We start from the raw sequence: 27,223 nt of genomic DNA, 5'->3' as shown, positions 1-27,223 counted from the left end.
AGTCCCGGCGTGCCCCGGGGCGGCGCGGGCGCAGGGGCGCGGGCGCGGCGGGTTGTCGTTGGCTGGAGCAGCGGCTGCGCGGGTCGCGCTGCTGTGAGGTCTGCGGGCGCTGGCAAATCCGGCCCAGGATGTAGAGCTGGCCGTCCCTGACGGCGCGTCTGACGCGGAGTTGGGTGGGGTAGAGAGTAGGGGGCGGTAGTCGGGGGTGGTGGGAGAAGGAGGAGGCGGCGAATCATTTATAAATGGCGCCGAAGCAGGACCCGAAGCCTAAATTCCAGGAGGGTGAGTGTGCGCCTTTGGGAAAAAGGCACCTAACGGCGCAGGAGATGGAGGCGGGCTCGAGGTGGTTGAGGTTTGAGGGCCGGGGGTGGCGCGGGGTGCGCCCTGGGAAGGCGGCGGATAGTGCTTTGTGCGGGGAAAACGCATTGCGGATGGCAATTCCGATGCGTCATTGTGAGCGCTTTGTGAAGCGAGAGTGCTACGCAGCCGTTAGAGTGGGAGAGGGAGCGTTTGGCGCGTGGCACACCCTCGTCAAGTGTTTGTTATTGTTCTGAGGAAGAGGGCGCGGAGAGAGCAGCCTATTGTAGGGAGGCGACCGGGGCGCCATGGCGGCGGTTAGGGGAAGTGATGTGGCGGCGGGGGGAGGGGCAGCGGTGGTTTCTGGCGGTCCTGCAGCGCGCCCGGCCGCTTGGGCAGCCACGACGGGCAGTTAGGTGCTTCCTGGAGCCCCGGGGTGGTCGCGTTCGGTGGAGACTCGGAGCTGCGAATGGGGGTGGCTTTGGCGCCACGGGGCGGGAGAACTGCGTTGTAAAATGGCCGTTGCAAGATGGTGGCGCCATCATGGCCGCCGGCGTCTCTGCCCCGTATGCAGGCGCAGCTTCAGGGCAGATGCAGCGCCCCCTTCCACGAAGACCGCAAGGTTGCCGGGACCCTTCGCTTACCTCAGAGTGGTGGGTGGGGACAGAAAAAAAAAAAAAAGGATCAGTGGGATGAGCGTTTTCCTCCGCTTTATGTTGCCTGGAGGCCTCACTCTGCTGTTCTTAGGCGCAGTGCCAAGATCCTATGGTAATGTTAGTGCGCTCTCGCTTTGCAGTTGCTCTTAAAAAGTAAATGAAAATGATCTGAATGCAGTGTTAACGCCGTTTGCATTTGTAAGTCCCGTTGTCTCGATGTCATTTTTTAAATGCAGTAATTGTTTGATTAGTTGCAGTGTTTAACAGTGACTTGAATGTTGAGTTTATTTTTATTAATTGGTTTTCGATTGACGTGAGTTTTGGCTAAGGTTAGACTGCCAGTGGAAGGCAGCTGTTTAAATTTTCACAACGCTTCAATTTATGTATAATAAGGTGGAGGTCTAATAGCTAAAAAGGAAGTAAAATCCTGTTGAAAAGGAGGAACACTCTAATATTCGTTTTCATTGCTATGGAAATTTATGCTAGTTACCGTAAATACGGTGTCTCCATGTGTACGATTTTTGTTCTAGGGATTTTTAGACTTGCATTAGAATTCCTTTTAGAGACAAAAATCTCAAACCGTAGTACTGCGTATTGTAATCTTAGGGGATATTTAAGGGAGTTTTAGGGGTATTTTGTTAATGAGTGACTTTTTTGTTTATATTTTTGAGACGATGTCTCACTCTGTCACCTAGGCTGGAGTGCTGTTATGGTATCTCGGCTCACCTCTGCCCCCCGGGCTAAAGCGAGCCTCCCACGTAGCTCGGATCACAGACGCGCGCGGTCACGCCCGGCTGAGTTTTGTTCCTTAGGGGTTTTCTTTTCTTTGGGTTTTTTTTTTTTTTTTTTTTTTTTTGAGACGGAGTGCCTCACTCTGTCACCAGGCTGGGGAGTGCCAGTGGCCAGAGTGCTCAGCTCACTGCGCAAGGCTCCGCCTCGCGGTTCACCATGTGCTCTGCCTCAGCCTCCCGGACGTAGCTGGGACTACGAGGCGCCGCCACCTCGCCCGGGCTAGTTTTTTGTATTTTTAGTAGAGACGCGGTCTTCACCGTGTTCGCCAGGATGGTCTCAGATTTCCTGACCTTCGTGATCCGGCCGCGTTCTCGGTCCTCCCAAAGTGCTGGGTATTACAAGGCTTGACCACCGCCGCCGGCTGTTTTTTTTTGTTTTTGTTTTGTATTTTTGGTAGAGACGGATTTCATGAACCCCAGGCTGTCTTGAAAGTCTTGGGCTGCAACGATCCACCCGCCTCGGCCTCCCACAAGGTGGGGGGATAGGGGCGTGAGCCATCGCGCTCAGCGTTGTGACTTTTAATACCTTCTTCCACCTTTGAGAAGCTGTGGACGTCTACCTCCTATGGATTCATTATTTTACTAGGACGTTTTGAGAGCAGATATTCTGTAGTTAGTGCATTAATTCAGAGGGTGCCGTGAATATTGAATGAGGAGCATTTTTTTTTCTATCTACCCAAGTTTACTATTTCAGTTAACAGTGTAATCCTCCCCCCAAACCCCGGGAAAAAACGCCACATTAGTATTTTCAGTGTATTTTCATATCTCAGCATTACAGTTGTGGAAGATTTTTCAGTTATCAATCATTCTCGTTTCTTCAAATTAGGGTAGTTACTGGATGAGCAGCCAAGTCTTGTTTGTCTGTAAGTCATAGAACATGACATTTAAAATGTTTTGGTGTTTCGGTACAGTTGGTTTCCTTTTGTACTACTTGTGTGTTTATGCTCTCTCTCACCTCGCAAACCGTTCGGGCTCGTAGGCTTATTCAGGCTGTCAAGGCACAAAAAGTTAATCGCTTCTGTAGGAACAGCCTAAGGTAGGCTGTTTAAGGGAAGCGCTTTAGTTCTGAGGGGTTTCTAGTGAGAGGGGAATAGCAGCAGAGAATTCCTTGTTGCTGTTTAAAGTGGTGTAACTGGAGAAGAGTAGGAACCAGGGTATCCCCAAGTAAGGTTTGAATAGCTGTGTGAGAGTTCTGTAGTTAACATTATTTTCAGGTGTGTTTTCTACTTGTGGTTTAAAATGGAATTGTATAACCACCGTTTAAAACGGATTTCAGTGGGCTGGGCGCGGTGGCTCACGCCTCTAATCCAGCACTTTGGGTAGACTGAGGTCAGGAGGTTCGGGACCAAGCCTGGCAACCTGGTGAAACCCAGTTCTCCTACTAAAGAATACAAAAATTAGAGGGCGTGGTGAGGGCGCTGTGAATCCCAGCTACTCGGAGGCTGAGGCAGGAGATCGCTTGAACCCGGGGGGCAGGGGTGGCAGTTAGGCTGATATTGTGCCATCGCACTCCAGCTGGGCCACAGGGAGCTCCATCTCAAAAAAAAAATTATTTATTTATAAGATGATCAGGGAACTATCTTGCTAAGGGAAAAGAATATTTATGAGTGCTACAGAATCGTCTTGAAAACTCCAGAGTAATGTAATGGTAGAAAAAGAGTGGCGAGAAATAGTGTTTTGTGTGTGTGTTTTTGTTGTTTCTTTTTTTTTTTTTTTTTTTGAGACAGAGTCTGGCTCTGTCGCCCCAGGCTGGAGTGCAGTGGCGGATCTCAGCTCACTGCAAGCTCACTTCCCGGGGTTTACACCATTTTCCTGCCTCAGCCTCCAAGTAGCTGGAGATACAGGCGCCCTGCCACCTGCCCGGCTAGTTTTTTTTGTATTTTTTATAGAGACGAGTTCACCGTGTTAGCCAGGAGGGGTCCTCGATCTCCTGACCTCGTGATTCCGCCCGGTCTGGGCCTCCAAAGGTGCTGGGATTACAGGCTGAGGCCCACCGCGCCCAGCCTTTTGTAGCCTTTTGTTTTCTTTTTGAGACAGAGTCTTGCTCTGTTGCCCAGGCTGGAATGCAGTGGCGCTGGTCTCGGGTCACTGCAGCCTCTGCCTCCTGGGTTCAAGCGATTCTCCTGCCTCAGCCTTCTGAGTAGCTGGGATTACAGGCACGTGCCACCGCACCCAGCTAATTTTTGTATTTTTAGTAGAGACGGTGTTTCACCATGTTGGCCAGAATGGTCTCGATCTCCTGACCTCGTCATCAGCCTACCTCTGCCTTCCAGAGTTATGGGATTACAGGTGCGAGCCGCTGCGCCCGGCCGAGAAATAGTGTTTTTAATGATTCTCGTAAACTTGTAAAAAGTTTTTTTTTTGAATGTTCTGTAAGCAATTCTTAAGGCATAGTGATTTCTTTGCACTGGACTTGGTTTTCCATTGGAAATGCTTTTTTGTTTTGTTTTGTTTTGTTTTTGAGATGGAGCATTTGCTGTCCTGGGTCATACTCCTCAGCTAGCTGTGTATTTTTTCAACAGAATACTAGAGCCTCGTAGCTAGAATGGAGGTCAGAGGACCTCGGCTTCAGTGCACTTTTTTCTGGCAGCAGCAGCCAAGGGGAAAAAAATGGTAGGCCATTTTCAGAGTGCCTTTAAAATGTACCTGGAAAGTGAAATTAGGAAACAGATCTGATCTGATCTTTGGCGCTGTTATTAGCAGTATGGTTTAAAATTTTAGTTCTTGTTCCTGGGCTGTTGGAGAAGTCTTTGATCTCACTGTTTTCCAATCTCCACCTTAATGCAGAAATGCTTTGCGTAGGTCCAGCAGCCTCTAGTGATTCTTTATAGAGTGAACTACTTACAAGGATTAAATAAAGTTAATAGGTCGTGCTCTGGGAGATTCTTATAATATGGGTCTCTGGTGAGGCTTGAAAATACATAGTTTAAAAATATATTTCAAATTTTAATTTTTTTTTTGAGGCGGAGTCTTGCTCTGTCATCCAGGCTGGAGTGCAGTGGTGTGATCTCTGCTCACTGCAACCTCCAGCTCCTGGGTTCAAGCAATTCTCCTGTCTCAGCCTCCCGAGTAGCTGGGACTACAGGTGTGCACGCCCACGTCCAGGTGATACATATATGTGTGTGTGTGTGTGTATGTGTATATATACATGTGTGTATGTGTGTGTATATATGTGTATATGTGTGTGTGTATGTATATGTATATGAGAGATGGAGTCTCATTCTCACCCAGGCTGAAGTGCAGTGGCGCGATCTTAGCTCACTGCAACCTCCACCTCCTGGGTTCAAGTGATTCTCGTGCCTCAGCCTCCTGAGTAGCTGGGATTATAGGCACACACCACCATGCCTGGCTAATTTTTTGTACTTTTAGAAGAGATAGGGTTTCTCCTCTTGGCCAGGCTGGTCTCAAACTCCTGACCTCAGGTGATCCACCCACCTCGGCTTCCCTAAGTACTGGGATTATAGGCGTGAGCCACCTCATCATGCCTGCTCTGTTAATTTTAGAGCTAAAAAGGAGCTGACATTCTTGGATATTTCAGTTGTCCGTGGGTCTCTTGAAACCAAGTGGACTGAAAATGTGTGCAAAATCTTTCAGCTATAGTCAAATGTAATCTGAGGTACTGCCTAGAATTGCTTCCAAGACTTCCAGGTCCTGACATTTTGTTTAGTCTTGAGTAGGCTCAGCATAGACTGTTAAGTGCCAAAGGTTTAGGCTTTATTGTCTCATTTCTTTGTTCATTGAAGCAGCTTAGCACCTAGAACATCATTCCACATTTGAGGAATGAACATAGTGAGACCCCTTAATCCAGCCAATCTCTGATGCGTATTGATATTTTAATTTGTAGGATATTTTACTGAGTAAAAGGGTTGGAAGCAGAGTTACAAGTGGAGAATAAAGGTCCTCAACTTAGAAAACCAGTTGAGGAAATCTTTAAAAAAACTGTGTTTTCAGATGTACAGTTAAAACCAACCAACCTTGACAGCGTTGCAGGAGATTCTACCTATGTGCTTGACAGGTGATAGATGATTTGATTATTTAAGTAGATTGACCTGCTAATAAATTGTTTTGTTTTACCATCGGATACCAACGGTGTTTTTGTTGTAGGGTATGGTTGAAGTTTGAGCCAAAGTGGTACTCTATATAGCCGTCCTCGTTTTTCCTAATTTGGCTAGGAATACCCTAATAATAGTGTGATGACTCTCTAAGATGTGAATCATCTTATAGATGAGAAGAAATTACAATTAATCCAGTACTTTTTCTCCCTTTACAGGTGAGCGAGTGCTGTGCTTTCATGGGCCTCTTCTTTATGAAGCAAAGGTATGAAACTTGTTTTCTGTTGAGAAGTTGGCCAAAACTACTGGTTAGATCTGACCGTTTAATATACAAGTGCAGTGTTTTGTTGTTGCCTCAGTAAGGGAGTTGCCTGTTTTAGGTTCGTAGTTAATAAATTTATTCATCTTTCTGGGATTTTTATTGTTTTGCTTAGTGGCTCAAATAAAACATGGCTACTCTCTTCCGCTTTTCTTACCAATCTGGAAGTAGCATTTGAGGGGAGTGTTAGAAGGGGAAGATGGTTTGTGGGAAAAAATAGCATTTTATGGTTAATGACTTGGTGAGAAAACATTGCTCAAGTTACTTTTAAAAGTAAATATATGCTGAGTAAGCATTGAGCTAATTATATTAGGTTAAAGGTAAAAGCTAATATTAAAAATAAGTACATTTAACTTTTGATTGTTGGTTTGTCTGTCAAAATTTGAATCCTGGGAGGCTCCTTTTGTATCAGGGTGTGCTCCAGTTATAAAAACTGATTTTACATTTAACTGAAGGTAAGCAGGAGAATGCATTCCAAAGTCAAAAAAAGTTGTAGTATTTTGTTTCTGATAACTTTTTTAGTAAAAATATTTAAGACTTGACTATACCTTAAACAGTTGTAGCTCTAAAAATGAACCTGTAAAATACAAAACAGTATGTTTATGCAATTTCTGCGTAAATTCTTGAATAGTTTTATGCTATATGTGTCTGAAAATAGCCTTAATTATAAAGTGTCAGACAATTCTGACTAAATATTAGCTATTTTCACTACTTTTTTTTTTTCCTGTGTTCTAAATACACAGAAGTGTATTTTTAAAGTTCTGAAGAGCCAAACGCAGTGGCACATGCATGTAGTTTCAACTACTCAGAAGGCTGAGACTAGAGGATTGCTTGAGCCCAGGAGTTCAAGGCCAGTCTGGGCAACCAAGCAAGATTCTTCTCTCTCCCTCCCGGCCCCCCCCTCCCCCAACAGTATTGCTCTGTCATCCAGGCTGGAGTGCCGAGGTGCGACCTCTGCCTCCTGGGTTGAAGCAGTTCTCCTGCCTCAGCCTCTTGAGTAGCTGGGATTACAGGGGCCAGTCACCACACCCAGCTAATTTTTGTAGTTTCAGTAGAGATGGGGTTTCATTATGTTGACCAGGGTGGTCTTGAACTCCTGACCTTGTGATCCACCCACCTCAGCCTCCCAAAAGTTTTGGGATTAGAGGCATGAGCCACCACCCCGCGGGAGACTGTCTTTTTTTTTTTTTTTTTTGAGACAGAGTCTGGCTCTGTCGCCCAGGCTGGAGTGCAGTGGCCGGATCTCAGCTCACTGCAAGCTCCGCCTCCCGGGTTTACACCATTCTCCTGCCTCAGCCTCCCAAGTAGCTGGGACTACAGGCGCCCGCCACCTCGCCCGGCTAGTTTTTTGTATTCTTTAGTAGAGACGGGGTTTCACCGTATTAGCCAGGGTGGTCTCGATCTCCTGACCTTGTGATCCGCCCGTCTCGGCCTCCCAAAGTGCTAGGATTACAGGCTTGAGCCACCGCGCCCGGCCGGGAGACTGTCTCTTAAAAAAAAAATCCTAAAATGGCTGAATTTGGATGTATGGAGATGGTCAGGAATTTCTAAGTATGTGTATATGTACATATATCTTAATGATAAGATTTATACAGTTTATAAGTTTATACAGTTTGTAAGTGCTAAATTACGGCTCATGGCCAGGTGCTGTGACTTACAAGCCTGTCATCCCAGGGCTTTGGGGAGCCAAGGCAGGAGGATCTCTTGAGGTCAGGAGTTTGAGATCAGTCTGGGCAAGATAGCAAGACTGTCTCTACCAAAAAAAAAAATTTGTGTGTCCTGTTAATCATTTTTATCCCTGAATGTTGTTTTTTGTGTATCAACGTTTGGCAAACTCTACTAAACTGGCTGAGTTTTCTCCTGGCAGCTGACACTCTGGTGAACAATTTTTGAATTGAAGCTATCAAAACAAATTAAACTGTTGTGGTTATTTTGGTTTTCTCTTAAAGACTTTTAAATCCAAATCCAGTTAGTCATCACTTGTCATAGTTAATGACTTGCTTCTAATAATTCCTTTTGTCTGGCTGCTTTTAAGAAAATGTGAAATGTTTTAATTCATTGCTTTACAAGTTGTTTAATTTTTCTCAAACAGGTCCGTTTACTGCCTTTCATAAGCCAATGAAGTTCTTTTATAATATAGTTTAAAGACTTTGCTTTAGAGGAATTTGCTTTTGAAATAAATATAGCTCCTGGCTAATTAGACTGAGAAAACACAAGCATAGCTTTCTTTAGCTGTCCTTGGATGGCTTTTGTAATCCATTGATTAAAGATTTAGGGTGACCTTTTATGCTTGTGGTTCTCAGCTTTGTTGGACCTTTGTGACTAATCTGCAGTTTTGTAACTTGAGTATTCTGCAAGCTTAAATAGTGTTCTCAGTCCTTTTGTTCAGGCCACCATAAAGCTTGTGTAGAGTGTCTTTGAAGGATGATTTGAAAAGGTAGTGTCTCTTTAAAAAATTTCTAAGTGAATTATTATTTTTTTTTTATTTCAGTGTGTAAAGGTTGCCATAAAGGACAAACAAGTGAAATACTTTATACATTACAGTGGTTGGAATAAAAAGTGAGTATTAGATCTTACAATTTTATTGATATTTAACAAGACAGCTTGTGTCACGGACTGGCTTAACAAGCATATGCTTTTCAATTCTTCTGCAGTTTTAATGTAATATAGTACATATTGAAGCAAGGGTGAATCATTTGTAGTGTGACAAAACTATTGGAAATTAGGGTACTGAGCCATTTTAATTTAAATATACTTGGTTCTTGGGAATATTTATTATGTGCTAGTGTAATACCTAATAGTCATATAGTCAACCAATTATTCTGGTTGAACGTGGCAATCACATTTTTCTGTTTTGTTTCTGTTTTGTTTTTTTTTCCGGTTTTGGTACATTTTTAGGGTGGCCTGAATTTTTTGGCCTTACCACAAACATTGGTTATATATGTTATTTCAAGCAGCTGTGCTAAAAACCAGTTGGGTTTTCTGTCTAGAAAAGGGGAAAGGATAAAGGTTGCTTCATTGAGAAATAAAGACAGAATTTACTAACCCATTTTCTGAACTTCGGAAACACGATTTATTGTTGACAGAAAATGACTTCATGTGACTCACTTTTTAGCAAGATTTAACACAGAAATTCAATTACAGAATCTTAATTTCTCACCCCTAAGAGTTAAGCCTTTTTTTTTTATTTTGGAGATGGAGTTTCACTTTTTTTTTGCCTGGGCTGGAGTGCAATGGCGTGAGCTTGGCTCACTGCAACCTCCGCCTCCTGGGTTCCAAGCGATTCTCCTGCTTCAGCCTCCTGAGTAGCTGGGGTTACAGGCAGCCACCACCACGCCCAGCTAATTTTTTGTGTTTTTAGTAGAGACGGAGTTTCACCACATTGGCCAGGCTGGTTTTGAACTCCTGACCTCAGGTGATCCTCCCAAAGTGCTGGGATTACAGGTGTGAGCCACCGTGCCCGGCCTGTGTGTGTGTGTGTGTGTGTGTGTGTGTGTGTGTATGTGTATGTAAAGCACCGATGTTACTGATCTATTTCCAGGAATGGACAGTGGGTATAGATTGAACACATTCTAGAATGTCCATACAGTGGAGCTCTTTTTCAGTGATGAGACTTTTCTCCTTGGGCCTCACAAATAACCCTGTCTAAAAATTTACCCAACTCTCCTATTTGGTGATTGTAATTAAAAGACTTGTAATTTTTATTATGGGAGATTTTACATTTTATTAATGATGCTTTGTCCTTCAAAGATAGCACTGCCATTGCTATTTAGTATTGTTCTTGCGGAATTGCCCTCTAGTAGCTTTGTGTCACCTGACTCAGGCTCTGGTACCTGGTTTACCATGGGAGCAGTGCCATCTGATTTGATGAGTATTCTGTTACTATGGAAGGAGTTTTTTTTTCCCTGTGAAGTTCACTGGCCCTGTGACTTTGGTCTTGTTTCATCTAGTACTCTATCTAGGTGACCAACCCAGTTAATTTTATTTCTTTTGTTAGAAGTTGTTTTCACATATCAGATGTTTTCAGCTGAGAATTTATTAGACGTTTCACTTCCATTAATATAAATGTGGAAAGGTAGAAATCTGAAATGCATAGAAGTGCATCCTGACAGCTTGTGGGTTTTTTTCCCAGTTAATGATAATTAAAGTATTTCTAATAATCAGTGAGATGTGGTGGTGCGCACGTGTAGCCTCAGCTACTTGGAAGGCTGAGGCAGGAGGATTATTTGAGCCCAGGAGTTTGAGGCTGCAGTGAACTATGATGTGCCACTGCACTCTAGCCTGAGTAACAGAGCAAGACCTGGACTCCTTTAAAAAGAAACAATAACATCTATTTCTAATAATGATAGGTAATGTCTAATAATGATAGGTAACTCCAGCCTCATGGACTTGTATTTTAAATATTGAGAAGTTGGGAAAATAACGGAGAAAACTGTCTTGGTGGAAGTAAACTGTGCTTTTAGTACTAAATGGATTCTAGTATCTAGGAAACAGGAAAATAGTGACTCCTAGTGTATCTCATAGCTTTTTATTACTAAATAGTGCCTTGCTAAAACTGCATTTCAATCTTTATTAGACTTACATTTTATGTGTTGATATTCTGGCAATATCCAGATAAAGTTGAGAGTGTTAGGAGAATCTCATTTCTCTACAGGAAAGATAATAATTTTATGCACACTATGACTGGGAAAGACCATAAAGGATATAAAAGAAAAATACAAAGCAAATTTATGGGTTAGGCTTACTCTTCTCCACCTCCTGCATTTTAAAGGAATTGTTTTAGAGCCAGTATGGAGGTACCTATACTTTTAGCTTCTTGGGAGGCTGAGGTTGAGCCCAGGAGTTTGAGGCCAGCCTGGGCAACGTAGCTAGACACCCCTCTTATAATTAAGCAAATAAAAATTATAAAGAAGTGTTTGAGGCTGGGTGTGGTGACTCACGTCTGTAATCTCAGCACTTTGGGAGGCCAAAGTGGTTGGATCACTTGAGGTCAGGAGTTCGACTCCAGCCTGGCCAACATGGTGAAACCCCATCTCTACTAAAAATAAAAAAAATTAGCCAGGTGTGGTGGCACACGCCTATAGTCCCAGCTGTTAGGAGATTGAGGCAGGAGAATCGCTTGAACCCGGGAGGTGGAGATTGCAGTGAGCTGAGATCGCACCACTGTATTCCAGCCTAGGCTGCAGAGCGAGACTCAGGAAAAAAAAAAAAAAGATTGAACACATAAGAAACGAAGTAAAGGAAACTATGAAAAAATAATAGAATAAAGAAGATATTTTTAAAAACCTTAAAAAATTATTTTAGAATTTCACCTTAGTAACTGTGAATACAGCTTTTGTGCTTAGTTCTTTTTTACATATAATAGATACCCTGTATAAAATTGCACACATAGATGTGTACAGCGCAAAGACTGGATTTTAAGAGGCATTTGTAGCTTGTCACAAATTGTGAAAATACCAAATGCTTTGTATTTTCTGATTTTACTGCTTCGAAAAATTTTCCTCTGGTGTATTGTAGTCCAGTAACTCAAAGAAATGATAGGTTTGTGTAGATTTTTTTGTTCTCAACTAATTTGACACATATTAATTACTGTTGGGGAAAGTTAAGAAAAAATGGCATCAAATATTAGATTTGTTACCATCTTTGTAGATGTATTGAGGAATATATCAGAAATGTCTTTGGTTGACTTGGCGTGTAGATAAATATACGCAATATTGAAAGAATGATCTTAGCTTTAGGAAGTCTTCAAAGAAACCTTTAAATTCATTTTGAAAGGAGGAGGAGTTACTCAAATACCTAGCGTGTTGTGTATTTAGTCTGTGTAAGTACTGTCCATGGATCATTGTGACTCTGGGAAGTAGTCACGTTACCGTTAGAAAATTACGGAATTCTAGATGGGTGTGATGACTCACGCCTGTAATCCCAGCACTTGGGGAGGCCAAGGTGGGCAGATCACCTGAGGTCAGGAGTTCGAGATCAGCCTGGGCAACACAATGAGACTCTGTCTTAAAAAAAAAAAAAAAGAAAAGAAAATTACGAAATTCTTTTATGCTTCACCTATATATAAAATTTTCTGAGTGGCCTTCAGTTATTACCATGGATCATTATAACTTTGAGAATTGCACTCGCAAATGATCTTTAGAAAATTCTGAAATTTGGGCCAGGTGTGGTGGCTCAGGCCTGTAATCCCAGCACTTTGTTAGGCCAAGGTGGGCGGATCACAAGGTCAGGAGTTCGAGACCAGCCTGGCCACCATGGTGAAACCCTGTCTCTACTAAAAGTACAAAAATTAGCCGGGTGTGGTGGCTCATGCCTGTAATCCCAGCTACTCGGGAGGCTGAGGCAGAAGAACCACTTGAACCTGGGAGGCAGAGGTTGCAGTGAACCAAGATCATGCCACTGTACTCCAGCCTGGGTGACAGAGCAAGATTCATCTCAAAAAAAAAAAAAAAAAAAAAAACTTGCCGGGCGGGATGGCTCAGGCCTGTAATCCCAGCACTTTGGGAGATCTAGGCAGGTGGATCACGAGGTCAGGAGTCAAGACCAGCCTGGCCAACATGGTGAAACTCCATCTCTACTAAGAATACAAAAATTAGCTGGGTGTGGTGGCGCGCACCTTTAGTCGCAGCTACTTGGGAGGCTGAGACAGGGGAGTCGCTTGAATTCAGGAGGCGGAGGTTGCAGTGAGCCGAGATCATGCCACTGCACTCCAGCCTGGAGTGAGACTTTGTCTTAACAAAAAAGAAAACATTCTGAAATTCTTTTATGTTTGACTTACATGTAAAAATTTCTGAGTGTTTGGCTTTCAGTTATTATCCTAGTAGTGATGTTCCTTAGAGCAAAAGATGTCCACTTCATTTTTCTTTGGTTCAGCAAGGATTGTCAGCTCTTTACATATAAAGCAAACTCTAGCAATAACTTTGTGTTTAGAGCAAGGTGCTTATTTAAATACATTTTATATCAGTGGGAAAGGGTTTATAACATTCTAAAATGGAAACTTGTAATTGAAAATTGGCTAACTCCCTTTGATTTAGAGAGAGTTGGAATAGATATAAATACATGGCCAGGCACGGTGGCTCACGCCTGTAATCCCAGCACTTTGGGAAGCTGAGGTGGGCGGATCACCTGAGGTTGGGAGTTTGAGACAAGCCTGACCAACATGGAGAAACCCCGTCTCTACTAAAAATACAAAATTAACCGGGTGTGGTGGCGCATGCCCGTAATCCCAGCTACTCAGGAGGCTGAGTCAGGAGAATTGCTTGAACCTAGGAGGTGGAGGTTGTGGTGAGCCAAGATCGCACCGTTGCACTCCAGCCTGGGCAACAAGAGTGCAATTCCGTCTCAAAAAAAAAATATATATATATACACACACACACACACACACACACACACACACACACACAAATATCTCAAAAATCTCATTTTGAAAATGGCTTGTGTGGGGTACTTTTTAAAATTCATACAACAAAACCTTAATCCCCAAATTAGAATTTTCTTAAACTTCAGTTAATCTTTTTTCAAAAACATACTAGATTTGATTGAGATTTCTAAATTTTCAAACCTCATTAGAATTTGTTGACACAGACACTTAAATATTCCATTTGTAAATGAATCTTAATAAAGCTGAAGCCAAATTCTGCACCTGGTCACTGAGATTACTTTGTACTATGCTGTCTGTATCAGAAGTGCTGTGAGGCCCAGGCGCTCTGAAAAATCATTGAAGACACGTGAGGATATTGTAGCCCTTTTTCCTGTTCCTGAAGGAGCTCCCTCAGTACACCACCCCTCCTGACCTCTAGGTAAATGCATGTTTTGAAATTTTCTCTAGGAAATCATGTTCAGGAGTGCTTTTTATTATTTTCCTTTTGGCTGTATTATATGAGGTCAGAGGTGGGAAATCATTAAACAAAAGAAGGTCTTAAATTTTTTTTTAATTGGGTACCTTGAGAGTACACCTAATTGTGTCACTAAAGGAGCTCCATCAGCAGGAGAAAAGATTAACTGCCCAAAAAAATTTAGCATTCCCTAAGAAATAACACTGTTTTCGTTTGCCATTTTTGGTGAAAAAACATAATCAGAAATTGTGTTTTGAACAAGCTTTTTGAAGTGCCAAAATGCCTTAATGTTTTTAAGAGAGTTGGTTCTGCCTTCTAATATTTAGAAAGCCAGCTTTCTGATCAGCCTTGAAAGTTAGTGTGTGTTCATTTGTGACTGAATGAAGGTGAAGAATGGTGTCAAATCATTTTAATACTTTACAAACTTGGCTAGGTCCCAGTCTGGTTGGTGTTTGAGTATTGTAGACTTCCTTATATGTTTCTGACATACTTTTAGTGTTGTTTGTGTCAGGGATTCTCAGGTGTTTTACATGTATTCTCATAACAATTTTTTGAGATAAGTACTGTTGTTCTCATTTCATAATGAAATGAAAACACAAAAAGCTATGTGGAACTTTGTCATGAGGGAAGCAGTCCGGAGATTTTAAAATAACTGAGTTTTGACTCCTCTGCTTTATTTTTGACAAATAAAGTCTTTAAGATAACATAAGGCTAATCACTTAGTGAATGTTACATTAGGTGCCAGACTCTTAAGCCATTTCTAAAATGATTTGAATAATCTGCTTTTGGACTCCGGCAGCTTAGATTTGGAATGCTGCTTTTGAAAATAAAAGTTTTCCTTTTATAGAACAGACTTCCTTTAGATTTTCATTTTAGTTGAGACTGTATTTGTAGTGCCAGTTCATCAAATTATTTCAGAGAAATCCAGTCTTGCCTCTTGGATCTCAGAAAATAAGTTGGAGAACAGAGTATTTTTGAGTTAAATTTTAACTTTCCTCTTTTTCAGTTGGGATGAGTGGGTTCCAGAGAGCAGAGTACTCAAATACGTGGACACCAATTTGCAGAAACAGCGAGAACTTCAAAAAGCCAATCAGTAAGTTTGTTTTGTGAACTGAATATTAAGGAGAAATGCCTGTAGATTAATTTTTGGGCATGGAATGAACAATGGAGATCATGTTGGCTGCCCTGCCTATAAAATAATTTCTGGTACCTCTCAGCTGCTGTGTTACAGCTTTGACTTCAAGTAATCAGGCCATTTCTAGATAAAGGAAGTAGCATACCTGCCATTACTTGAGCTTATCTTTAGATCTAGGTAGAAAACAGCAGAATGTTTTTGGAAATTGCTATAGGTGTGAACTCATTGGTAAACATCTTTCTTATTTTTGGGGCTCTGGAAGACAAATTTGGTGGGGAAACAAGAAAGCAAAGGAGGCATTTCCTATTCTGTTTTTCATCTCTGAAAGCACAGGAAAAGGAACCCTGAAAGACTGTATGTAATCTATAGGGTAATTTCAAAGTTGAAACGTATATTTAAAAAAATTAAAATGATGGCTGGGCGCGGTGGCTCATGCCTGTAATCCCAGCACTCTGGGAGGCTGAGGCGGGTGGATTACGAGGTCAGGAGATCAAGACCATCGTGGCTAACACGGTGAAACCCTGTCTCTACTAAAAATACAAAAAATTAGCTGGGCATGGTGGCAGCCGCCTTGTAGTTCCAGCTACTTGGGAGGCTGAGGCAGGAGAATGGCGTGAACCTGGGAGGCGGAGCTTGCAGTGCGCGGAGATCGCGCCACTGCATTCTAGCCTGAGCGACAGCGAAACTCTGTCTCAGAAAAGAGAAAAAAAATGGGAACAAATAAAACATTGGGATTAGTGAATTCCAAAGCAAATGGAATTTTCAGTGCTATGAGAACTGTCTATTACAGTCACTTTTTATTACATTGATTTTAATTGAGCCTTTTTCTCTTTCTTGAGTATTTTGTTTGATTTTTTGGAAATATCCCTGTCCAACTTGTTAAAAACTTGGTGCCAGAATTTGAATATAAATTCCTAATGGAATCAGGCTGACATAATTTTTTTTTTTCACGTAAATGCTCATTTTATGTTGACATTACTGAAATTATTTTTGAAGGGAGCAGTATGCAGAGGGGAAGATGAGAGGGGCTGCCCCAGGAAAGAAGACATCTGGTCTGCAACAGAAAAATGTTGAAGTGTAAGAAGCTCTTTGTTTTGATTTTGCATACTATATGTGAAGATAATATTTTATACTCATTATGTGTTAGACTGTGTTGAAAATTGAAACTTTCGGAACATTGTCGGAACCAGTAAGAATCCTATTCCTCAGGTATCAGGTCATTAAAGTAGTTTAAAATCATATTGCTTAATTTTCCTCAGCAGGTTCCCCCTCCCTTTAACTTGTGTGTATAAATATATGTGTGTATAACGTTTTCTCTTACAAAGATAGTATTAGTGGTTATAAGTTTTGAGATAATTTTTGGCAAGCCTTTTCAAACATAAAAAGCAAGTGCTGGCAAGTGCTAAAAATACATACCAATTAACTCCCACTTTGGTGAAACCCATGGTAAGAATTTGTGAGAAGTTAAGGTTTCAAATAACTGCCCTCCCCGTCTTCACCCCCAAGAAAACCTTTGCGTTTTTTGAGACAGTTTCGCTCTTGTTGCCCAGGCTGGAGCGCAGTGGTATGATCTATGCTCACTGCAACCTCTGCCTCCGGGTTCAAGTGATTCTCCTGCCTCAGCCTCTCAGGTAGCTGGGATTATAGGCATGCGCGACCACGTCTGGCTGATTTTTGTATTTTTAGTAGAGATGGGGTTTCACCATGTTGGTCAGGCTGACCTCCTGACCTCAGGTGATCCACCTGCCTTGGCCTCCCAAAGTGCTGGGATTATAGGCGTGAGCCACTGCTTCCGGCCCAAAACCATTACTTCTTGTTAACTCTAGATTTTAGAATATCTGATAAGAAGCCTAGAGTGAGAAAGTCATGTGCATGTATACATTTTGTATGTTTAAAGTTTGTGTAGGATGGTGTGGTGGCTCACACCTCTAATTCCCCTACTTTGGGAGGCTGAGGCAGGAGGATGATTTGAGCCCAGGAGTTTGAGACCAACTTGGGCAGCATCGGGAGCCCCTGGTTCTACAGAAAAATAAAAAAATTAGCCCGGGGGGTGGTGGCACATGATCGTAGTCCCACTTATTCAGGAAGCCGATATGTGAGGATCACTTGAGTCCAGGAGGTCAAGGCTGCACTTTAGTCTTGGCAACTGAGTGAGACCCTGTCTTAAAAAAAGAAAAAAAAAAGCTGATGTACCTGAAAGTGGATGACAAGAGTGGTAACTTACTAAGTATTCTTAAGTATTTGTTAATAATAAAACAAAGATTATAATTTTATTAAGAGGCCATTTTATTTCTTACCAGACTTACTGATCTGACTTTTCTACTTAAAAGTAAGGTGTTGCTATGCCCAGTGCTTTGGGAGGCTGAGGGAGGAGGGATTACTTGAGGCCAGGAGTTCTGGGCTGCAGTGATCTATGATTGCACCACTGCATTCTAGCCTCTTAAAAAAAGGTGTTACTAATGAAGGTATTTGGCATTTAATGCATTTGGAGATGTTTGAAACTTTTTTTTTTTACTCTTTTGGTGAGAAGATAATTGGTTTGGCAAGGAGTAAGTGTGTTACTGTTTGAGGATTGCTCATAGTTTTATTAAGTGGTAACATGTTTTCATGATCTGGTTCTTTGTAAAACTGGAGTGTAGTATTAAGATTTAATAGTAATTATATCTTAAAAGGCAACAATTCTCTTTACTTAGAAAAGATATTTTTATCAAAGCAATAGTTTATAACTAATTCTTTATCACTGTGCTAAGTTATATAGAAATTCAAGTGGTAGTATGCCCATAAGTTATTTGCATTTGAATACAGTATTGTGCAGTTTCAACTACAAAAATAATGGCTGAGTAAATATATGAAGTAAAGCTTTAAAATTCAAATTTCCCATTCTTGGACAGTAGAAGCCTCTTCAAATTGGCTTCTGAGTCTTTTGAAGGAACCTGAGTCTAAACGTTTGAAACCTGAATGTCAGGCTCTTACTACTGGGACTTATTGAAGTGTATGGGTTGAATATCCCTTATGTGAAGTGTTTTGGACCAGAAGTGTTTCATATTTCAGACTTTTTTTGGATTTTGAAATGGTTGCGTTATACTTACCTGTTGAACATCCCAAATACAAAATCCAAAATGCTCCAATGAGCATTTCCTTTGAATGTCATGTTGGCTCAGAAAATTGGGATTTTTGGAGCATTTTGGCTTGGGGATGCTGAACCTGTATATTTTATAGATCTTTTACTTTAGAGTTGAGATCACTTGTCAATGTTTTAGTTTTATATTATAGAGTGAATGGGTAAAGGATTGAGTGTGAGGACTCTTGGTTTCCCTTGGTCTCCACATATTGACATGTGCGACTAAAGTTCATGGTTGACTTTGTCCGAGAAATACAGTCCAACAGATTTTTACAAAACTAACAGAGAAAACCTGTACTTCAGTTTGGCCAGATTTTTGTGTTTATATCCAAACATAAGTTAATTTTAATTGTCAAACCTTTAGACCTAAATTAAATGAATATGTTTAATTAAGAACATTTATAAGTATTATTTAAAGCTACAGAAAATAAAAAAAGCCAGATATTATTAACATATTTTTCCATTGAAAGTAATCCATAATCATGGGCTTTATAAACTGTTTCCCTTGTGGTCTAGAAATAATAATGTAAAAAAGCAAAATTAGGCCAGGCATGGTGGCACACGCCTGTAATAGCAGCATTTTGGAAGGCCGAGGTAGGCGAATCACTTGAGGTCAGGAGTTTGAGACCAGCCTGACCAACATGGTGAAATCGCATCTCTATTAAAATACAAAAATTAGCTGGGAGTGGTGGTGGGTGCCTATAAACCCGGCTACTTGGGAGGCTGAGGCAGGAGAATTGCTTGAACCCGGGAGGAGGAGGTTGCAGTGAGCCGAGATCACCCAACAGACAGAGCAAAACTCCTTCTCGGCCGGGCGCCGGTGGCTCAAGCCTGTAATCCCAGCACTTTGGGAGGCCGAGGCGGGCGGATCACAAGGTCAGGAGATCGAGACCATCCTGGCTAACACGGTGAAACCCCGTCTCTACTAAATACAAAAAACTAGCCGGGCGAGGTGGCGGGCGCCTGTAGTCCCAGCTACTCGGGAGGCTGAGGCAGGAGAATGGCGTGAACCTGGGAGGCGGAGCTTGCAGTGAGCTGAGATCTGGCCAGTGCACTCCAGCTTGGGTGACAGAGCGAGATTCTGTCTCAAAAAAAAAAAAAAAAAAAACTCCTTCTCAAATAAATAAATAAATAAAATAAGAAAGCAAAATTAGCAATTTACCATTTGGCAGTATGTAAGTAGACATGAGTTAAGTTGCTGTTAGAGATGATAATCAAGATGGGGAGACTTAAGTGTTGTCCTAAATGTGGGATTATGGAGTGCGTAGTATTGAACAGGAGGGAACATAATTTAGAGAAGAAATAAAGTGAAACAAAGTTTGGACCAGTGAGAATAGAATAACAGATTGGTACTTAAGAAGTATACAAGCCTGGGCAATATGGTACTAGAGACTCCTGTCTCTGCAAAATAAAAAATAAAAACAAAAATTCACCCAGCATGTTCGTGTGTGCCTACGATTGTAGCTACCTGGGAGGCTGAGATGGGAAGATTGCTGGTGCCCAGAAGGTCAAGGCTGCATTGAGTCGTGATTGCACCACTGTACCCCAGTCTGGTCAACAGACTGTCTCAAAAACAAAACAAAACAAAAAAACCCAACAACAAAAGAAATACACAAATCTAAAAATTAATATTTTGGGGAACAAAAATAATTGGAAAAAAATTTTAACCTTTGACACTTTTTTTTGGTGGGTCTAATAATGTAGTGTATACTATAACATACATTAATATAACCTTGGAAGAACGAAGTTGTTTACTAAAGTGTTCTTGGTTTGCTTTTCTGTTTTTTTGTCTCTAAGACAGGGTCTCACTCTGTCACCAAGACTGGAGTGCAGTGGTGCAATCTCGGCTCACTGCAGCTTTGGCCTCCTGGGCTCAAGCGATCCTCTCACCTCAGCTTCCCAAGTAACTGGGACTATAGGCGCTTGCCACTATGCCCAGTTAATTTTTGTATTTTTTATAGAGAACAAGATTTGCTATGTTGCCCAGGCTGGTCTCGAATTTTGAGCTCAAGAGATCCACCCCCCTTCACTTCCCAAAATGCTGGGATTACAGGCATGTGCCACTGCGCCTGGCTTGGTTAATTTTTTTTCTATTATGTGAAGAGAGATGGGAATTTAACCAATTGTTAATAAAAATCCTTGTGTCTGAGTAGGACACATATTTACCACCTGATCTTTTATCCAAGTTAGTATTTCTCTGTGAACTTAACCCTGATAAAGGGAGTTGAAACAAAGGCAGTTTTACTGGAAATAATTATTTTCTTCTTTTCTCTTCTTTTAGGAAAACAAAAAAGAACAAACAGAAAAGTAAGAATATTAACTTTCTTAACGTTAATTTATGTTACCTTTATAACATTGACATTTTTAGTTAGACTATTTTGAAAGCTATGAAATTTTGGAGTAGGCTTATATTTATTGATTATCTCAAATAGGTGTCTCACAGCAGTGTTATAAAATAGGTACATGGTGGCAGAGACCTTTTTTTACCAAGGAGAAACTTGTGAGCATTTATTTTCATCTGCTTTAGTCTTAATGACTCCCACTGAGAAGATAACATTTATAAATAAATGGACGATGATGATACTAAATGTTGCCTACACTAAATGTTTGGTAGAGCTCTTCATGAAAGTTGTATTTTTGGTGGGAATATGATTCTTTAACTTAGATTCAGGTAACAGCTGTGTAATGGAGAAATAATATAATGAAAAGGGATAATGCGTCAAAAGACTGTTTTCCTTATAGAATTTGTTAAATTAGCTAAAATGAGACTCCTCCCCCCCAACATTTACAGCACCTGGAAATGGAGATGGTGGCAGTACCAGTGAGACCCCTCAGCCTCCTCGGAAGAAAAGGGCCCGGGTAGATCCTACTGTTGAAAATGTGAGTTTTTCTTGAGTTTATGAGTAGCATGTTAGGATTTTTAGTCTCAGTTACATGACATAACCATGGGAGCTTTGATTCTCTACAAGATTTGCTTACATGGTTAATTCTTGAAATTAAACATTTTCTCTTTTAGGGGTAAAGGATATGTTTCTGTACATCTTTATTTCACCTGTAGCTCTCGATTTACCTACTCAGTTAATCATCATTTGTTGTGTAAGCTTCACCTACAAGACTATTTCTTTGGTGTTAGATATATATTTTTATGAGTTAAAGATGTACCTTTAAGATAGTTGTGTTTGGAATAGTTGTTTTGATATCGATGGTAAATAAGAAAATATTAAGTTAAAATATATCAAGTCAGTGTGTTTCATTTCCTGAACAAGAGGAACCTTACTGAAGAATTTTTACCTTTACAAGAAAATGCACTAAATAGACTATAGTTTGGGTCAGATTCTTTTCTCCCAACAGCAAACTATGTATGGTCTTTTTCATTTACGATTTTTAAAAATGACAGTACAGCTGTATGTGTGGTTGGCTACTTTAAGAATTTATCCCTAGTGCTTCTAAAAGTCAGCTCCCTTCCATGTTTGGTATTTAGCTTTAGCAAGAAAGGTTAGGTTTTTAATACTCTTCCTATTTCTATTTAGGAGGAAACATTCATGAACAGAGTTGAAGTTAAAGTAAAGATTCCTGAAGAGCTAAAACCGTGGCTTGTTGATGACTGGGACTTAATTACCAGGCAAAAACAGGTAACCTGAAAAGCTACCCAGATTGTTAAGCTGTATAATACATTCTTGCTAGCAAAAAAAAGTTTTTAAAGGAAAATGTTATATTGACTTGAATTATTAAGGTACGACTGATAAAATAATACTGTAATTTAGAGGCTGAACATTTTAGAACTACTACCAGAAAGAATAACTTGGAGAAGAATAAAAGTTCACATATACATTTTATGAGTTTATAATGATAAAGGTGGAAATAACTCGTTTTTGGAGATTGCTACGGCAGGAACTCGTTCTGAAAATGCGTAAAGGCAAAGAAGCATGTGTTTACTGTCTTATTGTCATTGCTAATGGTAGGACATAGAAAGCACACACCACTACCTGCAAGGTGTTCATGACCCTGAAAAGAACCTGAATCTTATTAAGCGCCTGAGTCTATTATTAGTTTGCAGGAAATAAGATGTTTAATGGAGCAACATGTTTATCAATCATTGAACTCTATAATTGAGAATTTTTTGGACAAACGAAGCTGTTTAAACAAATGGCATAGGTAGGGTTAGGGATAGTGGGGGGAGATGATTAGGGACTGCTTGAGGATTATGAGACTTAAGAGACATATCAGTCTGTATGTGGATACAGTTTTTCTGGATTTGAATCCTTTGGAGGATTATGCAATTACAGCTAAACTGCGAAGATGGAAGCCATGGCTGTATCACTTATTATTTGTGAGCTTGGACAAGTTTCTTAGCCTTTTTGTGCTTTTGTTTCTGCATTTAATGGAATAATAGTTCCTATTTGACAATGCTGATGAGAGGATGAAAAGATAATTATTTTAATGCTTTAGACTAGGTCTAGCAAATAATATGCATAACAGTAAATGATGACTTGGTAATACCACAAAGGCACATTCATGTCTGTTGTGTGTCTAACAGATTGACGTTTTTAAAAGTTTTGCTGTTCTGTCCAGTAGAGTCTCATTAGCCACATTTGGCTGTTTAAATATATAGATGCCCCATAACTTACAATGGGGTTACATCCCAATAAACCCAGCAGAGAGTTGGAAGATTAAGTCAAACCGTTGTAAGTTGGGAACTGTCTATAATTAAATTTTTAGTTTCTCAGCTACATTATCCATGTTTTAAGTGCTGAATATTTCTTAATTTGAAATACTGTTACCTGATCTTTGTATAAAACTTGCCTGGTATAATTTTCTTTAAAAAAGAGAGTACGTATATTTAAGCGTGTTTTTGTCTTCATAGCTCTTTTATCTTCCTGCCAAGAAGAATGTGGATTCCATTCTTGAGGATTATGCAAATTACAAGAAATCTCGTGGAAACACAGATAATAAGTAAGAATATACATTTTCAGATACACTCAAAGACATTTGAAAAGTTTCTAAATAAGTCATCCGAAACTTGTACTGACTCCGAACCAGTACCACCAGAAACTAGCAAAATAGAATTTCACTGCTTTGACACAGGAATTGGCCGGCTGACTTTTTCTTAAAGGGCCAGATAGTAAATATTTTTAGGCAAAATTTAAGCTATCATGTAGGTATTTTCTATAACCATTTAAAATTTAACCATGTGAAAATGTAAGAATCATCTTAATTGCTTTAGTTTATCAAACCCTGCTTTCATATGCCCTTTTAAAACATCTCAGCTATGGTTCATTGTTACTAGCTCAGCTTTTAATTCTTTAAATTGGTTGAATTATTCTGTATCTCAGTTCTTTTCATTGACCAGTTTTGGAATATTTTTGTTCATTTATCAGGGAGTATGCGGTTAATGAAGTTGTGGCAGGGATAAAAGAATACTTCAATGTAATGTTGGGCACCCAGCTACTCTACAAATTTGAGAGACCACAGTATGCCGAAATTCTTGCAGATCATCCCGATGCACCCATGTCCCAGGTGTATGGAGCGCCACATCTCCTCAGATTATTTGGTAATATTCCATGTGGAAAATAATGGATTTTATTTTTTGGAGGGGTTTTCCCTAAATGAGTAAGAGGTAAAATAATTCACTTTCCAAAACATGACTCTATTTTAATGTGAACTTTTGTCTAGAATGTTAAATAGCAAAATCTCTTTGGGAGCAGGGGTTTCAAAAATCATATATTTTACTTTATTTATTTTATTTTTATTTTATTATAATTTTTTTTTGAGACAGAGTCTCACTCTGTTGCCCAGGCTAGAGTGCAGTGGTGCGATCTGCTTACTGCAATCTCCGCCTCCTGGGTTCAAGCAGTTCTCCTGCCTCAGACTCCCAAGTAGCTGGGATTACAGGCGTGAACCACCACACCTGTGGTAATTTTTGTATTTTCAGTAGCAATGGGGTTTCACCACGTTGGCCAGGGTGGTCTCGAATTCCTGACCTCAAGTGATCTGCCTACCTTGGCCTCCCAAAGTGTTGGGATTATAGGCGTGAATCACCACGCCTGGCCTAAAATCATTTTAAAGGAATTGGTGGTGTTTGCTCACATAATTAAAGTACATGGTTGTAGTGCTCCTGCCTTGGATGTAATTTTGGATAAATTCTGTTGTTTAAACAGTACGAATTGGAGCAATGTTGGCCTATACACCTCTGGATGAGAAGAGCCTTGCTTTATTACTCAATTATCTTCACGATTTCCTAAAGTAAGTCTGTGCTTGAAATTATAAACATGAATTTGAAAATTAGTGTGTAATGGGAGGGATTGGCAGTATAGAGGCTAAAACATTAAACATTGTATTGGTACAGGCATAGATAGACCGTAATGGAGCAGTATAAATAAGTGCAAATATATTGGAGTCTCAGAAATGACAGATGGTATATGGATGGCCTATTGGTGCAGTAGGGGAAAGCAGTGGAGTCTGGTAGATGGTGATAAGACAGCTGACAGTTTGGAAGAAAACAAAGCCACACTTTGTGTGATGTCATGTACTAAACATCACACGTGTACCAAAATTCTAGATGAATCTGAAGTTTAAAATTGTTAAGATAATGAGAGGACAAATGTAATATTTTCATAGTTCTGTAGTGTTCCATTTATGATAAATGGCTGGTACCTTTAATACACAGAGTTCTTTGGTAAGAAATGAACAAACCAGTGAAAAGTAGGACAGGAAGTTTACAGCCATGGCAGCACAAAGGACCATTAAAAATATGTCAAAAATAATGATACAAGTATAAACTGTCAGTAAAGTAGCACTTGTCAGATTGGCTAAGGTTTAAATGTTTGAAGAAATGGAGAAAAGGGCAATCCTGGTTTCTACTAGTTTTGGAGGGCATTTTATAATAGTGAAGAATTTGAAACAAGAACTTAATTAAAAGGATGAGGTCATTCTAAACATACTGATAAAGATGTCTGTGTTTTCAATTGTAAAACAGCCAAGTTGTGGTAGAGGAGTATGGTGTAATTCTTACTTGTAGAGAAACATTATTTTAATCTTTGCATAAGATCTGGCTTTCCGATGTGGATCTTAGTTAATACTGGATTATTTCTTGGGTGTGGTGTTGGGAGGAAGGGTGGGAGTTTTCAGTTTCTACTTTGTATATTTCTGTATATGAATTTTCTCATTACAATCGTTTTAGAGTAAATTTAAAACTGCAACGTGGACTTGAGAATCTAGGCAAAATTTATTGTCTTTGCTTTACTAATGATAAATACCTTCTTTATGGAATGTGCTGTACTACTTGACATTTCACCTTCTCTTTTATATAATTTTTTTTTTTTTTTAAAGTTTATTCATTTAGAGATGGAGTCTTGCTCTGTTGCCCAGGCTGGAGTGCAGTGATGGCAATCACGGCTCACTGCAACCTCTGCCTCCTGGGTTCAAGCGATTCTCGTGCCTCAGCCTCCCAAGTAGCTGGGATTACAGGTGTATACCACCATGCCTGACTAATGTTTGTATTTTTAGTAGAGACGGGGTTTTGCCATGTTTGCCAGACTGGTCGTGAACTCCTGGCCTCAAATTTTTCTGCCTCGGCCCCCCAAAGTGCTGTGATTACAGGTGTAAGCAACCACTCTTGGCCTGATACGACTTTTTTCTTCTTCTTTTTTTTTTTTTTTTTTGAGGTGGAGTTTCGCGCTTGTCCATGCTGGACTACAATGGCGTGATCTCAGCTCACCACAACCTCTGCCTCCAGGTTTAAGCAATTCTCCTGCCTCAGCCCCCCAAGTAGCTGGGATTACAGGCATGCGCCACCATGTGCTAATTTTGTGTCTTTAGTAGAGACGAGGATTCTCCACGTTGGTCAGGCTGGTCTTGAACTCTCAACCTCAGGTGATCGGCCTGCCTTGGCGTCCCGAAGTGCTAGGATTACAAGCATGAGCCACCACTCCCGGCTGATACGATTTTTTTTAAAGAAAATATCTAGATGTTCTTTTAGGGTAATGCTGTCGTGTAATAGGTTAATTGTTTCTTAAAGATAGTTCAGACTCCCAGGCTGGTATTCTGAAGACATAACTGTTCTTTCCTGTTTAGAAATAGGGGAGTAATTCCAGAGTTCATTCCTTTGTATATGCATAGTATTGTTTATTATAGAACCTTATTTACCTGAATTGTCATTATGTGTGGTTTTATTGTGAGAGAATGTCTGGTTTAATGTATTTTAGGGAAGTGTTTTCTGTGGCTTACGTATATAATATATAGGAAGAAATTTGGATCAAGATAATGACTTTAAAAAATTTTTGTAATGAATATTTTATTTTTAGGTACCTGGCAAAGAATTCTGCAACTTTGTTTAGTGCCAGCGATTACGAAGTGGCTCCTCCTGAGTACCATCGGAAAGCTGTGTGAGAGGCACTCTCACTCGGTTATGTTTGGATCTCCGTAAACTTCTGCATTTTTTGTCTTAGTCTTATACTCTGTTATCAAATACGATTGTGCTTTGTAAGTTATGTTATTTGTTGTATAACAATTGATTTGTCTGTTCTTGTGTTTTGATTTTTAATCTGTATGAATATTTAATAATTATTTGTTTATTAGTCATCCTTTTCTCTTTTCTTTTTTCGTTTTTCTTTTTTTTTCTCATCAATGTTGCTGCCCAGTGTTTTCATGATGGACAACCAGAGGGAAGTTGCTGTAGAGTGTTTTATTGCCTAGTTGACCAGGGCCCCTGCTTTTGACAGCTGGGTGGTTCTATTCCTTTGACACTACATTTTATAATACGGTGTTAATGCTATATGACAAAGCCTCTGATTCCTAGTGCCAAAGGTTCAATTCAGTGTATATACTGAACAACCCATCCATCTTGCTCCATCTTTTTTTTTTTTTTTTTTTTTTAAATCGGTGCTTGAAGTAAAAGAGCCCATCCTTTGCAAGTGACCATGGTTGTTACTGTAGGCATTTATCTTTGCTCAAATTGGTTGAAAGATGGTGGCTGTGTTATCATGGTTTATTGTATTTTGTGTCTAATGCCACCCGTT

At 40.3% G+C, this 27,223-nt stretch overlaps 1 protein-coding gene across 2 annotated transcripts; it reads left to right on the top strand.

Moving 5' to 3' along the window:
• On the top strand, positions 1 to 26,719 carry MORF4L1 (mortality factor 4 like 1). Of its 2 annotated transcripts, XM_017886834.1 has the most exons (12): positions 1 to 282; positions 6,015 to 6,061; positions 8,607 to 8,674; positions 14,957 to 15,043; positions 16,082 to 16,162; positions 20,488 to 20,513; positions 20,998 to 21,086; positions 21,737 to 21,838; positions 23,071 to 23,159; positions 23,585 to 23,757; positions 24,365 to 24,449; positions 26,510 to 26,719. In XM_017886834.1, the coding sequence occupies exons 1-12, from the start codon at positions 243 to 245 to the stop codon at positions 26,592 to 26,594; spliced, it is 972 nt and encodes a 323-aa protein (XP_017742323.1). In that variant the 5' UTR covers positions 1 to 242; the 3' UTR covers positions 26,595 to 26,719. The 2 variants fall into 2 exon arrangements, with proteins under 2 accessions (XP_017742323.1, XP_017742324.1); XM_017886835.1 differs by lacking the exons at positions 1 to 282; positions 6,015 to 6,061; positions 8,607 to 8,674 and adding an exon at positions 13,848 to 13,914 and having other exon boundaries at positions 26,510 to 26,691.
• The last annotated feature ends 504 nt before the right edge of the window (positions 26,720 to 27,223 follow it).

The sequence above is a fragment of the Rhinopithecus bieti genome, unplaced genomic scaffold (assembly GCF_001698545.2).
Source record: "Rhinopithecus bieti isolate Rb0 unplaced genomic scaffold, ASM169854v2 scaffold_15087, whole genome shotgun sequence".
Lineage (NCBI taxonomy): Eukaryota > Metazoa > Chordata > Mammalia > Primates > Cercopithecidae > Rhinopithecus > Rhinopithecus bieti.
The sequence above is the reverse complement of the archived record's forward strand: the minus strand, read 5'-3'. Positions and strand labels throughout refer to the sequence as shown.